This window comes from Cervus canadensis, chromosome 10 (genome assembly GCF_019320065.1).
Source record: "Cervus canadensis isolate Bull #8, Minnesota chromosome 10, ASM1932006v1, whole genome shotgun sequence".
NCBI classification, from domain to species: domain Eukaryota; kingdom Metazoa; phylum Chordata; class Mammalia; order Artiodactyla; family Cervidae; genus Cervus; species Cervus canadensis.
In genome coordinates, this window is record NC_057395.1 from 30,136,526 (window position 1) to 30,155,278 (window position 18,753).

The following is an 18,753-nucleotide window of genomic DNA, read 5'->3' on the forward strand; positions in this document are numbered from 1 at the left end:
TTGTGCACAGGCTTTCTCTAGTTGCAGAGAGCCGGGGCGTTACTCTCTAGTTGCGGTGCTTGGGTATCACACTGCAGTGGCTTCTCCAGGGGAGGAGCACGGACTCCAGGGTGCACGGGCTCCAATAGTTGCAGCTCGTGGGCCCAGCAGCTGCAGCTCACGGGATCTAGAGCGAGGGCTCAGCAGCTGTGGTGCATGGGCTTAGTTGCTCCACAGAATGTGGAATCCTCCTGGACCAGGGATTACCGAACCTATGTCCCCTGAGTTGGCAGGTGGATTCTTATCCACTGCGCCACCAGAGAAAGCCCCATTTTCCTTTTTGTAACACACACGCCTGTATTTTTTACGCATACTCTACGGTTACCTCTGGAGAGGGTGACTGGGACAGGATTTTTTTAATATCTTGTTTTCAACTTTATAAATGAAAACTGTAAAAAAAATGATTTTGAAATGAATATGTGTTAATTTTTGTAAGAAAAAAAATAATCTGGAAGAATTATGTACACTCTTTTCCCTGTGGGATTGTAAAGTTGGGTATAAGGCAACTGGTGGAAACAGCTTTGGACATAAAAAAAATCTTCTCTGATGTTTCCCAGCAAAGATGAAGCTGGGCAGGAGTGGGAAGTAGGTGGTGAAAAGGAAGTCAGGGAAGGAGGGGGCTGCCTGGGGTGCACTTTGCAATCCAGGGGTACAGGCCTAAGATGATTTTCTCTAGAAGCGTACAAACCATGGTTGTTGTTGTTGTTTTTAATGAACATTTATTTTGGCTGCGTCTGGTCTCAGCTGCAGCTCACTGGATCTTTGCTGCACTATGTGACTGCCCTTGTTCTGATGCACAGACTTTCTAGTTACAGAACAGTTTCTTTAGTTTCAGCACGTGAGCTTAGTTGCCCCATAGCATGTGGGATATTAGTTCTCCAACCAGGGATCTAATTTGCGTCCCCTGCATTTCCAGGCTGATTCTTAACCATCAGATCACCAGGGAAGTCCCAAGCTATGTGTTTTTTACAGGAATTTGGATGTGCTTAGGAGGAAAAGGGTTAGAGTCACCATTTATGGACCACCACTTTACTATGTACGGGGCCCTCGGGCAAGCACACTGCCTACCCTTAATCCTGATCACAAGCTAAATGGGTTCAGAAGTTGATGAGTACATCTTCCCCAGGAGAAAACATGGACTTTGAATTTAGACATTAGAGACCCATCACCTTCCAAGGTCCATGAGCCTCACTGTTCTACCAGGATGGGCAGGGAACTAACCAGCTGGCCAGCAGGAAGGGTTCCATCCGTGAAGCCCACTGCACTGCATCCAGGAAACTGCAGAGACCTGCACTGGGCACTGCATGAAGTGGGCAGCACACTAACCACCCACTGATCTTAATACCCATGGTGGAAACAGTGAAATCTTTGGACCACACTACCTTTATGGAGTCCAACTTAGCTGTACGGTTTCAAACTAAGAAGGCAGCTCAGACATGCCCTTTAAATTCAAAACAGGGCTCATGTGAGTCCCGTTAGTCCTACAGAAGATGAGAATTTATTTGTGCCTATGGTTCTCTGAGACATAAAGCAAAAGTCTTCAAAGGCTGACAACACACATTGGAAAAATATAACAAGACTGCAGACCAAGGGCTGCTTTCATTTTCCGAGAGGAGCATAAACAAAATCTTGCCCTCGTTTAATCAGAAATAAAATGTTCATAATTGACTGTCTGGAAAGAGACAATCTGTTTCCATATAACCTGAAATCCTGACCCTCTGCTCTACTGCACAGAAAACTCTTAAAGAACGCTAGTACAGAACTGCACATTGCCCCTACTGACTTAAATATTAACTTACATACCATATCGTGGGTCAATTAAGGATGAACAAGGTTAAGTACTGGCGGTACTGTTTCTTCGGTCATTTAAATTTTTAAAAATATTCCAACTTAAAATACTCATGCTGTTGTACAGTTTCATCTTCAGTATTCAGTTCAGTTCAGTTCAGTCGCTCAGTCGTGTCCGACTCTTTGCGAGCCCATGAACCGCAGCATGCCAAGCCTCCCTGTCCATCACCAACTCCCAGAGTCTACCCAAACTCATGTCCACTGAGTCGGTGATGCATCTAATCATCTCGTCCTCTGTCGTCCCCTTCTCCTCCTGCCTTCAATCTTTCCCAACATCAGGGTTTTTTCAAATGAGTCAGCTTTTCGCATCAGGTGGCCAAAATATTGGAGTTTCAGCTTCAACATCAGTCCTTCCAATGAATACCCAGGACTGATTTCCTTTAGGATAGACTGGTTGGATCTCCTTGCAGTCCAAGGGATTCTCAAGAGTCTTCTCCAACATCTTCAGTATAAATAATATTAATGATGATGAGAGATGTATGATGTTCACAGCATCTTTCTCTTCCACGAATCTCAAGAAACTGATTAACTGTGGGCCCAAAGGCACCTGGAGACTGGCAGTGGCTGCCTTCCCTGAGCGAGGCCAGGGGTGAGGCAACTGCGGCTGTACTCAGCAGCTTCCAAACTTTCTGGACTGTGATTCACAGCAAGAAAATCAAAGTTTCATGAATTTATCCTTCCTGCATGCAAGACACTCTGATATTTTCTAACCTATTTCTCTTATTATTATTGTATCGATAGTTTGTGTGGGTGACAGTCTGCTAAACTGACTTCATGACCCACTTACAGGTCACGGCCACTGCCTTAAATGCTGAAGTTTTCTTGGACCCTGTCCCACACGGGCCTCTCCCTCTCCACACACTTTCTGGATTCACCCCACCCACCCCACCTCTCTTCTGGCTCCAGTGACCATCTGTGATGACTTCAGCCCTGATCCCACCTCAGGGCTCTCGACCCATACATCCAATTGCTCACTGGACAGTTCCACTTGGACATTTCAAAAGCAACCTTAAAACTACGTCCAAGAATGTATTTTACGATGACTATCACCAAGCCTCGATAAACAGCACCAACTTGGCTATCCAAGCCAGAAAACTGGGCCTCATCTTCCATCTCTTCCCTTCCACAGCCACTTAAACACTGAGTCCTGCTTATTGTAACTTCTAGATTACTCAGGAGTCCTTCCACCCCTCTCTCATCATCACTTGAAGGGGCTACGGCCAAAAGCCTGCAGCACTGCTCCACCCCACCACAGTCCATGCTGAAGCCAGGGTGATTTTTCGGAAATGCAGACCTTGTCATGGGACCTGCCTTGGTGGAAGGTGATGGGGCCCAACTCTTGCACTGGGGGCTTCTCCAGCCTTGGCTCTGGCCACGTCTCCCCCTGTTCGAGGCGGTGGCTCTTGGGTCTGATACACATGAGAATCACATGGATAGCTTTAAAAAAAACCAGGCCTAACTTCAGGACAGTTGAATCCAAACCCCATTAGTGACTATACTGGATGGCCAGAGGGCTCCCCATTTCAGCTCTATGGAAGGTCTTCAGGGACTTCCCTGACAGTCCAGTGATTAAGACTCTGTTCTTCCAGTGCGGAGGGTGGCGGGCTCAAACCCTGGTCAGGGAACTAAGATCGCACATGCCATGTTCATGGCCAAAAAAAAATTTTTTTTAATAAAAGAAAAGAATTTCTCTAAGGAGGGTCTTTGGCTCCTGGGACAGGCTCTCACTTCCTTACTGTCTCACAGCCTCAGCCCCACCTTATACTTACTCTTTAGGTCCTTCTTTGCTTAAATGTCCTCTTCTCAAGGGTCACCTCCCTTCAGCCCCCAGGTGAGGTCCCCTGGCTCTGTCTTTCTATCACAACCTATGGGTTGTCAAATCTCCCAGCTTGGCACCAAGGGCTGCTCAATAAAGACCTACCAATGGGTATAGGAATGGTTAATTCTAGAATCAGATATGCTGAAGCTACTGTTGAGAAAAGTTGCGGGGGGAACAACCCCCCAACACCACTGATGTACAAGGCGTAAACCGACATCTGTGACAGAAGTTCTCCTTGTTTCCATGGGGTGTGAGGGGGTGGCCAGATGAGGCTACTTGATGCCTGAAAGTGAAAGTCGCTCCATCATGTCTGACTGTTTGCAACCCCATGAACTCGATGCCCATGGAATTCTCCAGGCCAGAATACTGGAGTGGGTAGCCCTTCCCTTCTCCAGGGGATCTTCCCTTCCCAGGGATCAAACCCAGGTCTTCTGCACTGCAGGCAGATTCTTTGCCAGCTGAGCCAGCAGGGAAGCCCAAGAATACTGGAGTGTGTAGCCTATCCCTTCTCCAGGGGATCTTCCCAACCCAGGAATGGGACCAGGGTCTCCTGCACTGCAGGTGGATTCTTTACCAACTGAGCTATCAGGGAAGCTCCCCAGGGGAACAGGTCTCATTCTCTGCCTCTTCCCAGTTCATCCAGGAGAACAAACAAGAAATCCACACCACCCCCACCCCCCACCTCCTTTCACAAAGGATAAGACTGAGTTGCCAAAACAAACAAACAAACAAACAAACAAGATATGGACTTCCCTGGGGGACCAGTGGTTAAGACTTTCACCTTCTGATGCAGGAGGTGGCAGTGGGTGGGGTGGGGGGGCAATGGTTCACAGGGAGCTAAGATCCTACATGCCTTGCAGCCAAAAAACCAGAACGTGAAACAGAAGCACTGTTGCAACAAAGTGAATAAAGACTTTAAAAATGGTCTACGTCAAAGACTTGAGTTGCCCAGAATGACCAAAGGAAATCAGAGGAAGACGGACTAGGTCTGGGTCTGCGTCCCTGCCTCTCACAGGAGGAGTTAAACAGTTCACAGGGACAGCTCGAGCTCCCACTCCCGCAGCAACGACGGCACCGCTATATTTCACACAGCGCTTATTAAGGTACCCATTAAAGTCTTGCTAGTAATTGAAAAAATTATATATGTGCGAGGAGAATGAGTTAATGTTCACAGAAGAACCTTTACTTGTGCACCTCCTGACTCCTTACTTTCAAGGTGTGCCTTAACCTTGCATTTTTGTGGGGTTCTTTACATCTTACACGTGGGCGTAAAGTCACATTTGAGATATAATTCCATTAGCCACACAAGCAACTTCGGAGGCTATTATGTTGCATCAACTTTTTCTGTAAAAAATAAATTGGTCAGGATATTATTCCTGGAACAGAATAAATTCTTGGAATTACCGAGTAACTTATGTGCCGCACCACTGTTCCAAGAACACATTACTTATTTTATCATGACAAAGTCAAGTTATTAATCTTCTGGCTTCCATTTCAACAATGAGAAATTCTGCGAGATGCACAGCAGACACCTGCATTCCATCTCAGTTCAACTTTATATCGTCCATAAACATCTCTGTTTTGGACACCTCGTCCAAACAAATGCTCACGGAATACTCGATGTAGCATTCGATTTTATGAAACTATAAAAGCTCCTTGCTGTTAATTACAGAGACAAATGTCCCATCACACATTTGGTTACCAGATAGCATAATTAGTTTTCTCCATTAACCTTTCAGATGTAAAATTTGATTTCCAAGTTAAAAAAAAAAAACAAAAAACATTGTAAAACCCTTGGAATTCAGAGAACACACTATATATTTGTACAAGCTGGGGGAGAAAATTGCAATACTAAGAGAACAATTTTATGGATTCTTATTTACCAGGATACTGTCTGGAATCTTGAAAGAAAACCTGTCTAAACTTCTTCATGGTTTTAAAATATATGCTCAGATATGCAGGCAGTAAGCCGTCCATTGCGTGGAAAGGAGGTGCAGTAACCTGACCCTGAATGGAATGTGCCCTTTGATCTCTTCCTTCTCCGAAGGGTGATACAGCTGAACTGGTCCATCACAGCCTCTGTCTCTGCTGTCCCCCTGCACACAGGGCATCAGAGAGAGAATGGTGAAGGAAAGGCATCCAGGCTTTTTCCCCACTCAAAGCTAAAGGACCTGGACTTCCCTGATGGTCCAGTGGCTAAGAATTGGCCTGCCAATGCAGGGGACACAGGTTCAATCCCTGTGTCCCGGAAGATTCCACATGCTACAGGGCACCTAAGCCCATGCGCCGCAATTGCTGAAGCCCATGCACACGAGAGCCTGGGCTCCACAACAAGAGAAGCCACCGCAATGAGAAGACCACACACCGCAAGAAGAGAGTAGCCCCCGCTCGTCACAACTAGAGAAAACCCGTGTACAGGAACCTAATCCCAGCACGGCCAAAAACAATTTTTTAAAAAAGCTAAAGAACCCCACAACCCTGGCACGCGAAGGATCACACTCTGGCTCCCACGTGCTGGAGGCTGGTCGTCACAGTGACTGAGTGGGAAGCTCTCGACCTGCACGTGTATTTATGATGCCAACATTCAGAGGGTACGATCCTAACCTCCCTCCATGTGTACGACAGTCCTGCCCAAGAAAACCTTCTCGGCTTAACAAACCGTCCCACTCGGATCAGCTGATAACTGGAGGCAAAATACATTTCAACATGTTTTAACATGGTACTCATTTATCCAAAATTAGCAACCCAGAGCCTACTTGTTGCCAGGTATTGTGCCCTGGGAACACAGGAAGCTCAAAGTCTTGCCCTGCAGGAATTCAAGCTGAGACTTGAGGGGTCAACAGAGATCTCACAGACAAGGCAGTTACGTAGAGGTGATGGCAGGCAGGGACCAGCACCACAGTACCGCAATATTTCAGGGATACCCTCACAGGTGGGGTCTAAGTCTGTAAGACCCTGGGGGCAGGGGCAGGAACACACACAAAGGCATCCTAGTCTTGAGTTCAACTTTAAAAGGGGGCCAGCTATTAACTTAACCAGAAAGAAAAACATGTGTAATGAAAAGTAACCGTGGACTTCCCTGGTAGGACAGTGGGTAAGAAGCCACCTGCCGATGCATGGAACACAGGTTTGAGCCCCTGTCCGGGAATATTCCACATGCCTCAGAGCAGCCAAGCCTGTGCACAGCAACTTCTGAGCCAGCACACTAGTGCCTCTGGACCACAACTACTGAGCCCTCGCGCCTGGAGCGCCGCAACAAGGGAAGCCCACGCACCACCCAACAAAGAGCAGCCCCAGCTCTCTGCAACTGGAGAAGGCATGCGCGCAGCAATGAAGACCCAGCACAATCAAAAACTTTAAAATAAATGAAATTAATTACTTTAAAAATTGTTATTTTCAAAAAAAAGAAAAGTAACTGTTCCACTGGGTATTTTACTACTGACATGTGAGGTCCAGGTAACTCCTGAGATGGACACATAGATTCACCTCATGAAGCCAAGATGGGAGCTTGGAGGTAAAAGAGGTGAATGATAAAGCTTCAGAGTAGCTGATCTCACTATTTTTAATTTGAAGTGGAGCTCCTCGCTCATTCACTGAGCATCCTTGGATGTTTGTAACGTGCCCAGCATGGTGCTGGGCAGTGGGGACACAGGAAGAGAGAGAGAGAATTAAACTGGCAGTGCCTTCACTTTGGTGGAAATGCTGTGGAAGGAGAGGGGAGGCGGAAATCAAAGAAGACTGCCTGGAAGAAGCAACGTCATCTTGGAGTCTTCAGGGATAAGAGATAGCCAAGCACAGAAGAGGGAGCATGGTGCAGGCGCAGGGTTGCAAGCAGAGGAGGTGGTCAGTGCAGGCAGTAAAGAGGGGAAGCGAGGTGGCTGCAGGAGTGGAAAGTGGTTTGGAGTGGCTGAAGCATAGGAAGTGGGAAGAGCAGTGTAAGGAATCAGCCTGAAGCAGGCAGGTGGCAGTTCCTGTGGGGTCTCAATCTATCTTCTGAGTCCTGATCTGAGAGCCAGACACAATAGGAGATTCTGGTGGGGACGGGGGAGGGTGCGATCCTCCACGGGCCCTCCAGGCGCCCCTGCATCAATTACCATGGGCCCCTGCAAGCGTCCTGCTACTGCGTAACCCTCCTTCGCAGGTGGCATTCTCTCCAACACTTTTAAGAATAACAGATGTGCTTTGTAAATGTCCTAGGTCTATTTTTAACTTTGAGATGCGAAACACACTGCTCCCCAGTCTCTTTTTCCCCTTATGAATGGCCATACTCTTTTCCTCCAAAAGGAAAAAAATCCATATTCCCATGGGAACCAGGGAGGCTAAACTGTTAAGATACCTCCTTAGAGTCTGTCCCTTGTGAAGATTTCTTTGTTTCAGTGATGTTGTGGTGATAGGTGGGGGAAAAGCCAACTCACACAACCCCACCACGAGTTTCACTCACAGGGCAGTCACAGAACCACCCTGAGCTTTTAGGAGAAACTGAAAGAGGTGTGTGTAGACGCACACATCGGGGGTGGGGACGGAGGGTCCAAACGGGACAGCTACCAGGGTCTGTTGCCACCTGATGCATGGATTTTCTTAAATGCAGGTAGGAAAACCTGCTGCAAGTGGAGCCCAAGAACCAGACGGTTAGTTCTAAACATGGGCTTACGAACAGGGCAGGACCATCTTCAGCCCCTTTGTAAAGTTCTGCCAAGATCACGGTGAAGTACAGAGCCAGCAAAACATATGTTATTTTTCAATTTGGGTCCAGTATACTTATGCCCAGAGATGACAGGGATTTGAGCACCCATCATGTCGGGTACCTATTGTATTCAAACAAATCACTGTGCTAAGTGGTCTAAAGCAGCGGTCTCCAACCTTCTCGGCACCAGGGACCTTTTTGGTGCAAGATGACTTTTCCATGGACCGGGGGCAGGGTATGGCTTTGGGATGATCCAAGGGCATTAAGTTTACCATGCACTTTATTTGTAATCTAATGCCACCACTGATCCAACAGGAGGTGCCAGGACATGGCCCAGAGGCCGGGGACCCCTGCTCTAAAGGATTCACAAAAGAGTTTAGGTCCCACTTTCTCTGTGATCCTCCAATGTACAGGAGGAGAGGTGGGTTAAAAACAACCATAGTTCAACATGGGATGTGTTCAGGGTGACATGAAGCACAGTAAAGGCACATACGAAACAAGGAACTATTGTAGGCAGTCTGCGGTAAATGCTATAGGAGAGCGGCATTCCTATTTAGTGCTGAGGTGCCCAGGAGAAAAGATAACCTCTAATTCAGAGAAAAAGGGGACAAAAACAAATGCAGTGTTTTCTAGTTTGAAAATGTGTTTCACCACAAAGGATGTGTTGTGTGCTATGGGGGCACTGGATGAGGGAGTTAGGATCTCCATCAGCATTTCATTATAGAAGATAAGACCTTCAAGAGTCTGTTCAAGGTGTGCTGAACTGTTAACCTGAGATTCAAACCAAGACTTCACCGACCACAGTAGACATTAAACAAACCCGAGTCTCTTTCTTCCCAAATGGGTCCCGGGCTTCCCCTCAACCAAGCTTTTGGCCATGCCATTCCTTCTACCTGTGGTGGGGCCCGCTTTCTCACCTGAAATCCTACTTTGCTAGGGGTGAGGGGGCAGTGGGGCCCAGGGAGGTGAGTTACATCGAAGTTGAAGATGGAGATGGACATTAGGGGCAGACTGGATACTCAACATTAAGTTAAGGGATTTCAACTTGACCCTAGAATCCATGAGAAGACAGTTAAGTCTCTGAGCATGGGGTAGGATGATGAATTACATGTTAAGATCAGCTTTTTTGAGCAGAAGGTGGGGGTGCAGGGTGGGGGGAGTGAGGCAGCTCTGGCACAGAGAAAAGAGGACAGAATGAGATGTTAAAAGACCCAATTTTAAAGCCTGGTCAGCTACTAATTCCTGTGTGACCTTGGGCAAGTTGCTGTCATCTCTGAGGTCAGCTTCCCATTTGTATTCATCTAAGGGACATAACACCCACCTTCAGGAGGGGTTGTAGTATTAACTCAGTGATTAGTGGAAGTATGAGACAGCCTAGCAGCAAAAGCTCTTAAACTTCAGGCAATAAAGTGAGTCCTCTCCAAGGACGACTAAGCCTGCGCCCACAGCCACAGAAGCACAGGTACTTATGAGCATTTATGTTCAAAGAAGCCACCAGTCCTTAAGGCTCCTCAAGAGGCTCTCAGATTGGACTTGGCTTGCTCTTGTTTTTGAAACCATTTCTGGACCCACAGTAGAACCAGACATAGCATCAGTGCTGTAGGAATTCTCCAAAATCATCTGGACCAGAGGCTTTTCCACAGTGCTGAGGGCACCCTGACCATTCTGCAGAGGCCAGCGGAGGAGGTGGGACATGGGACAGGTGCTCAGGACCTCCTCCACCTGCTCCTGGCTGCTCTGCTCCCCCCCCACCTTTATACCCCTGGGAGTTCATTTCAACAAGCCTTCCACGTGGGTAAGAGAGCTTTGGAGACAACAGACCCTGATTTGGATCCTGGTTCTGTCACTGAGTTACTTCATGAAAACCTCAAATTCCTCAAAGTGGGAATAATAATACTGTTGGGGGGCAATTAATGGGATAACCAACCAGTCCATCCTAAAGGAGATCAGTCCTGGGTGTTCATTGGTAGGAATGATTCTGAAGCTGAAACTCCAATACTCTGACCACCTGATGCGAAGAGCTGACTCATTTGAAAAGACCCCGATGCTGGGAAAAATTGACGGCAGGAGGAGAAGGGGACAACAGAGGATGAGATGGTTGGATGGCATCACTGACTCAATGGGCATGGGTTTGGGTGGACTCTGGGAGTTGGTGATGGACAGGGAGGGCTCGCGTGCTGCAGTTCATGGGGTCGCAAAGAGTCGGACACAACTGAGTGACTGAACTGAAATGAATGGGATAACATGCAAAGTTCTCCACGTGGGGACTTCCATGGTAGTCCAGTGGTTAGGACTCAGGACTTTCACTGCTGCAGCCCTGGGTTCAATCGCTGGTTGGGGGACTAAGATCCCATAAGCCTCAAGGCGTAACCCGCCCCCTCCCCAAAAAAAACCTCCCAAAACAAAGTTCTTAGCATGGTACCTGGCATCCAACTTGATGAATGACACTACTCTGGTTGGCTGGATTCCTAACCCCAGGAGAATCTTCAAGATTCGGGGGACTCTTAAAGGGCTGGCTGTCATCAAGAAAGCCATTGAAAGATTCAAAACATCAGAGATCTCGACCCCGCTTGCTCAGCTCGGCTACTGCACCTTGAGCTTCGTCTTCTGAAAGCTGTTTCACAGACTCAACATTAAAGAGAACAGCCAGCACAGCACATAACCGAAGCACAATACATATCGGACTGAACAAATGAATGGGACCAGACACCTGAAAAGACATGTTTCACATCTATCTACTATAATACTAAACCTAGGACAAAATCTAGATAGAAAAAGATTTTCCAAAATGTTTGCTATTGTTATGGATAATAAATTCATTGTTGCATTAAAATACTTCCTAAAAGTGCCCTGATGCTGGCTGAGGTTTCTCCAATGATCCCTGGATTTGCCCGGCTCAACCAGGCAGAGGGAAAGACCTTGGGACAGGAGTCCTGGGTTTAGTCCAGGATCTGCTACTTATGAGCAAGTCACTTAACTCTGAGCTTCAGTTTCTTCCTCTGGGCAATGGGAATAATGACATCCACCCGGGCCACGCACAGGTCCGCTGTAAAAGTCATGAGATGGAACGTCCCTGGTGGTTCAGTGGTTAAGAATTCACCTGCCAATGCAGGGGACATGGGTTCGATCCCTGGTCCAAGATTATCTCACATGCCATGGGGCAACTAAGCCCACAAGCCACAACTCTTGAGCCAGCGCTGTAGAGCCCATGCTCTGTATCAAGAGAAGCACCTCAGTGAGAACCCCATGCACCACAACCACAGCGTGACCCCGCCTGCCAAAACTAGAGAAAGCCTGCGCCCAGGGCAGCCAAAAAAAAAAAAAAAAAGAGAAAAATCAGGGGATGTGGATCTCCCTGGTGGTCCAGTGGTTAACACTCTGTGCTCCCAGTACAGGGGGGCTGGGTTCAATCCCTAGTCAGGAACTAAGATCCCACATGCTGAAACTAAGAGTTTGCATGCCTCAACTAAAGATCCCGCATGTTGCAACAAAGATCGAAGACCTCAGGTGCCACAACTAAGACGTAGTGCTGCCAAAAAAAAAAAGAAAATCATGACAGCTGGGCCAGTACTGTCCAAACTACAGAGCACAACCCTCACTTAAAGTCTGATTATAGTGATACTCGGTTCTCTGCTGAGGCTCCCATCACCTCTCCCACCTGGAATCTTCTCCAGCTCCCCTGCCTATTCAAACCCTCCCCAAGGTCACAGTGTTGCCTTTCCAGCACGCCCCACCCCACCGGCAATGTGATCCTTTCCTTCTAGCTCAGCTTTTGCCCTAAAGGCTCACGTCTGTCATTTACCACACACACACACACACACACACACACACACACACACACACACACACACGCTGTGCTGCGGGGTGTTCCCAGCTCACATGGACTGGTGGGGTCCCAGCGATCACACCTGCCCCTTGGGAGACCTGTGGCAGCCTCCCTGACACCTCTAGTGAAAGTCACTCAGTCGTGTCCGACTCTTTGTGACCCTATGGACTATACAGTCCATGGAATTCTCTGGGCCAGAATACTGGAGTGGGTAGACTTTCCCTTCTCCAGGGGATCTTCCCAACCTAAGGACTGAACCCAGGTCTCCCGCATTGCAGGCGGATTCTTTACCAGCCGAGCCACAAGAGAAGCCCAACACCTCTAGTCTTGTCTACAAAACACGGATAGTGAGGACTCTTAAGAGATTTGCTCTGAGGGGTAAATGAGATCCTTCTTGTCAATGACTCGACTCAATGCTGGGCACACAGGAAGTGCTCAGACAACTGCAGTTGTTAGGATGACTGAATTTTGTCCTTCACTGCGTCCTGAATTTGTTCAACAGGATTTTTTATTTTTTTGGCTATACCAGTTCTTAGTTGTAGCATGTGCAATCTTCACTGAGGCATGTGGGATCTAGTTCTCCGACCAGGGATCAAACCCAGGCCTCCTGCATTGGAAGCAGAGTCTTAACCACTGGACCAGCAGGGGAAGTCCCTGTCCAGCTGGATTTTAATCATTGAGAGAAGATCCCTGTCCTATCCACTTCTTTGGTTGCCCCCAACCCCACTCCCATTCCAGAAAAGTGCTGAGTTTGTCATATATTCTCAAAAAATAAGAAAAATCTGTTACACTGATCAAAAGGAATTAAGCCGTTTTTCTCCAAAATAGTGCTCAAATCTTCATAGTGGCCCATTACGGCCAGCTGGACAAAGCCAATGTCCACAGGGTAATCTCTCCTGACCCTGCTAGCAAATTAAACGTGTGGGAAGAACACCCAAAAAGCTCTCGGTCAAACTGTTCACACCACTGAGCCATCCTAACCTGTTGAATGTGCTGCCTTAGTCAACAACCTAAAAATATCCCAGGGAAATTGATTTGAGGTGGGAACCTCTGCCAAATTCTGGAGCACTCTTTTCCTGAGACATGAACTGTAATCTTACAGGTGCAGATAGTATCAGAGATGACACATATGGACATTTGACAGAAAATCCCATGCAGCATGCCAAAGGCCCTGTTTCTGGAATGTGTTACAGGTCAAACAGTTCTGCTGTTTTTGCTAACAATCTCCCTTGGGTGTCACAGACCTCACGTGGAATTCTACACCATGATGCGTAATATCATGGGTGGACTCAAACCATTTACAAAACAAACGTGACTGACATTTGCGAGAAAGAACTATAACCTAAAAAAGTCCACTTTATAACACCATCAACAACAGAACTGTGTTTCATATGTTATCAGTAACTGTTTTCAATTACTCTAGAAATCAGGTTTGCATAATCATTTGCTCTTCCCATTTTTTTTTTCCCCCCAATTGACTTGAAGATCACAAAATAGAAATGTTCCATGGGAGCCATATCCCACTTTCCCCAGAATGAGCAAAAGACTGAGAATTACCTAGGCACTTTCACACTGTTCCATCTTGTCTCTTGATGTCTAAGGCCTCTGTGACCAACAGCGACTTAGAAACTTATCACAAGCCTGGCCTTGCACTGATGTTCTCTTATCTTCCTGGGCTCAAGCTAGGAAGAATGAAGCCAGACCTGCCCCTTGGAAAGTTTGAAAGTGAAAGTGAAGTCGCTCAGTCGTGTCCGACTCTTTGTGACCCCATGGACTGTAGCATACCAGGCTCCTCCGTCCATGGGATTCTCCAGGCAAGAATACTGGAGTGGGTTACCATTTCCTTCTCCAGGGGATCTTCCCAACCCAGGGATTGAACCCAGGTCTCCCGAATTGAAGGCAGATGCTTTAACCTCTGACCCACCAGGGAAGCCCCTGAAAGTTTACCTCTTACCAAATCTCGAGCACTAGCACCTTTTGTACCTGGAATCCACCCACTGTATCGCATCCTCACCCTTTTCCAAGTACCCAGCAGACGGGGGAACAGCCTGCTGTGTGGAGATGAACTAAACCAAGGATATGATGTTCCTTTTTTATGATAAATGTACCTCTTTCTACTAATTGGCAAGTTCTTCCTTTCAAATGGTTAGATTGAGTGGTGCTTTGATATAGAATTCCGACTGATCAAGTTAAGGGAACTGAAAATACAGGATTCTGAATAAGTGGAAAGAACTGAACAGAGTACAGTCCAGGAATATTCTCCTCCTGGGTCACAGCACCTCTCTTGACTGTGAACCTTTTGGGTTCTAGACCCTCAGAACAGAAAACAGATGCTGAGAGCAGTGCTGGCCCCAGCCACAGTCTCTGCCTGGATGGAAAGCGCCACACGCCTTTGGTGCTCGCTGGTGGAAGAAATGTCATTATTTCCCTCCTGTTTTACCTCTGTCCCAGTGATCCCCTACCGTTTTGGCACCAGGGACTGGTTTCGTGGAAGACAATTTTTCCATGGACTGCGGCGGGGGGGATGGTTTCAGGATGATTCAAACGCATTCCATTTGTTGGGTACTTTATTTCTATTATTATTACATCAGCTCTACCTCAAATCATCAGGCATTTCAGATCCCAGAAGTTGGGGACCCCTGCTCTATTCAGTACCCATTTCAATTCTCAGTCCTTTGCAACCCACCCTTTCTCTTCCATCAAGCAAGATCAAGAGAACCCTCAACTGCCTGGCTTCCTTGTTGTTTTAACTGGCAGTACCCTGCATCTGAGCACCCATCTTGCTTCCAAAAGACCTACTATGTGTAAAATAGATAGCTGGTGGGAAGCTACTGTACAGCACAGGAAGCGCAGATCGGAGCTCTGTGATGACCTAGACAGGTGGTATCGAGGAGGAGGTCCAAGAGGGAGGGAATACATGTACACATTATAGCTGATTTACATAGTTGCACGGTGGCTCAGATGGTAAAGAATCTGTCTGCTATGCAAGGGACCCAGGTTCGATCCCTGTGTTGGGAAGATGCCCTGGAGTAGGGAATGGCAACCCACTCCAGTATTCTTGCCTGGAGAATCCCATGGACAGAGGAGCCTGGCGGGCTACAGCCCCTGGGGTCACAAAGAGTCAGATACGACTGAGCTGACTAACACTCACTTTTTCACTTTTCAACAGCAGAAATTAACAAAATACTGTAAAGCAATTATCTTCCAATTAAAAAAAAATTTTTTTTAATGACCTATCAACTCTCCCCAGAGACATGGCCATTCTGGCCCTTGCTTTCAATGGCTCTTGCCAGGACTGTCTCCCACTTCTGCTTCCTCATGGGGTACCCAGCTCTCACACTGCCACCCAGGCTCTAGGAAGTGTTGGGGGTGGGTACGGTGGAGGCCCAGTGCCATGATTTGTCCTCCACTCCGACCTCACAGGTACTTCATCCTTAGTGGCAAAATCCTAAATTGTTTCATTTTTGGTTCCTCTGTCCATGGGAATTTTCAGGCAAAAATACTGGAATGGGTTGCCATTTCTTTCTCCAGGGGATCTTCCCAACCCAGGGATCAAACCTGCGCCTCTTGTGTCTCCCTGCATTGCAGATAGATTCTTTACCTGCTGAGCTATTCGGGAAATTTTTTTGACTCATGGTCTACAAGTAACAAACTGCATGGGCAAGGCCCTTCGGGTACAGTTTCTGTACTGAAAACCACACGTGGACAGAGCGGCATCATTTTAGGGAACCTACTCATCCATCATGAAGCTACTCTTGTCGGATGGCCTCCAAGGCGCTGCTTTGCTCAGCGTGGCCCTGGGGTGGGTCAGGAAGGAGGGTGGTGAGAGCAGGGACCGGCCTCCCCTCTCTGACGTGGTGTGAAGTGAGCATAAAGCTGGGCAGACGAATGAGGAATGGCTCCGTGATCACTAGTCCTACCTAGAGGTGGTTCGACGGACCATCACACTTTCCTTTTCCTTCTGCTTTTTGGCTGGAGAGTTAATTTAATTTTGTCATGGCAGGATTAGCAACCAGGCCACAGCGGTGAAGGGACATTATCATCAGACAGCATATTAATCCTCTACCCCACCCAAGGAGGAGGCAAAAGCAAACAAATAGCAGCTTCCTGGAAATTGAATTTCTGTTATCCAGATGTCAAAGATGTAATACCCCAATTACACAAACTATTGCCAATGAAGCATGCCAGTGAATATGCGATGTAAATGGGGTGAGCACAGAGCCACAAAACTGCACGGTCAGCTTCTGGCTCCGGGAGTGAGTGATAATTAGCACTGTGTGTAGACACTAATAAACATTTATGTCTGAAATTACAACTTTTAGCCATGTTAATAAGGGATCTATTGGCAATCTGTAAAATAAAAGGTCTTGAAAAGAATGTCATACATTAAGCGGTGGCAGACATTTCCCATTCTAGCACAATCTTTTTTTTTTCCCCCTTCCCCCTAATTGCAAATGGCCACACTGTTTTGCTGAGAAATTAATTGACATAAGAACCTACCTAAAAAAATGGGTTGTGTCTCTTTGGCCTCCCCATTAACATCGCTGCTGAAGTCTGAGATCTTATAGACCTCATGGTGATAATCTGGGGTGAGAAAACAGCCAAAAATTAGAATTCTAATGACCTGCAAGATATGAATAAGCAAGAAAGGCGAGAATGTCATTATATACGTTATGTGTAAGCTATACTTTATAATTTTTTGAGATCTCAGTTCATCACAGAATTTACAGTCACTGGTAATCCCTACCGCTCTGCTTACTCTGGAGAAGTACACGAACTTGAAATTATTATTTTCACTTTAGAAAACAGCTCTGCTTGATCACACAGTTTTCACAGGAAATTTGGTCCACAGATGCCAATTACATACCAGGCTTCTTTTCTTCCAAATGACAAGTATTTTTATAAGGAAAAGGAAAAAACCTTGCCCAGTCGTAGGCCAGAAGAAGCTTCCAAATTTATCTCTACAACCTATTTGCATGAGTAGATGATAGTACGCTTCAGAGTTACCTGGTACTCTTAGCTTATCCAGAAAAATCCTAGCCTTTGAGCAGCTTGCAGGCAAGCACACATAAAAAATACTGATTTGTTATTTCAAATATAGTATAATTTGGAATAAGAAAGAGAGTCTTGCATTCGGCTACCACACTTCAACATACAATCGTTTAAGTTCTAAAAATGCACCTGCAAAGCAGAGAGAAAAAGCAGACCCGTAATTTTTTTTAAAAAAAGGAAAAAGACAGACTTGCTATGTCAGTCAAACTTTAAAACACAGTATTTTACAAGCTTCTCTAAAGAGGCTACTGCACTTTGGCAACTGTTTCTAAAAAGTAGGATTGCTTAGGTAAGAAACTAGACAATCCTTCTTAACAGTGATTCCCTTTTGGGGGCCTTAGCCCTCCCAGAACAAGGTCTACAAAACTTATCTCACTTTTAAGATAAAGTAGTTAAGTTCCATGAGTTTGAGCAAACTCCGGGAGATAGGGAAGGACAGGGAAGCCTGGCATGCTGCAGTCCATGGAGTCTCAGAGTCGGACTCAACTGAGCAACTGAACAACAAAGTAAGTTTCCTTAAGTCATAAATAAGAAAGCCACCTAGATTCCAGAATGAATCAGATAGACCAACAGGCCAGTCACAAATGGAGGTACTTTTAAAGTACAAATGACTGAGTAATCAACACTGCTGGGGGAAAAAAACTGTACAGAGAAAAAAGCAAAGCCAAATATTTTGAATACGTACAACTACGACAGGCTTTTTTCATCAAACAGTGTCCAAACTAAATTCGAGTTAACAGATAGGAGTAGATCTTCAAAATGTCTATAATCAAAATCAATTTCAGACTAACCGAAAGCAGGCTTTATTGAATCTACACCACAGTTAGCTTAGCTGGAAATTGCAATCGCCCTCTAATTTTCATCAGCTTACATGTGACTTCTCCAGGTTGTTAAAATAATCACCTTGCTCTCTAGTCTGATGCCAGTGCTAGATACTACAACAGAGGAACAGAGTGGACAGGTTCTCTGGTTTGGTTTTGACTTCAAGCTGATTTAAAGATGACACTTGAACACGATCATTCTAAACTCAATATTGGGACTTGTGACATGAAGGGGAGAAAAAGTCACCTGCATCTAATTTAAGGTGACACGATGCATTTTGATAGATATAATTTTTTGTCTGCCCTTACATTCTTATCGTTTTTTGAAAAGTCTAATCAGGAAAAATAAAGACGCTTTAACAAGTCACTGAACACAGGCGGGACTATTCAACTTTCCTCTCCCCTGATAAAATAAACCCAAGCCCAGAGACCACGGTGTACACCTGTTAAATCGTCAGGGACCGGCTGTATTTTTCGTTTTTTTCTTTTTAATGATACTTATCTGACTGTTACGTGATCTATTCGAAAACATCTTCCCTGCCCAAATAACATATCCGGGAAAGATGCTGAATGTCAATAATTCTTCTCTGGGCTTGGACACCTAATGAGCTTCTTTCTCGGTCTTAACAACAGCCACCACCACCTTTTCTCCTTCTTTTTGCAG

The 18,753-nt window shown here is 46.3% G+C and overlaps 1 protein-coding gene across 8 annotated transcripts in view; it reads right to left on the bottom strand.

Annotated features, from left to right (window-relative positions):
- Nucleotides 1–18,753, bottom strand: part of BEND7 (BEN domain containing 7) — an 86,228-nt gene that overhangs the window by 65,847 nt on the left and 1,628 nt on the right. For 7 of the 8 annotated variants that reach the window (XR_006271595.1, XR_006271594.1, XM_043479682.1 and 4 more), the window contains one exon: nt 16,717–16,800. The exons of the other annotated variant lie outside the window; for it this stretch is intronic. Coding sequence is in view for 5 of the 7 variants with exons in the window: in XM_043479682.1 (XP_043335617.1) it covers nt 16,717–16,800 (84 nt within the window). In the remaining 2 variants the exon portion in view is untranslated. The remainder of the gene's footprint in view (nt 1–16,716; nt 16,801–18,753) is intronic. 8 annotated transcript variants of the gene reach the window in all.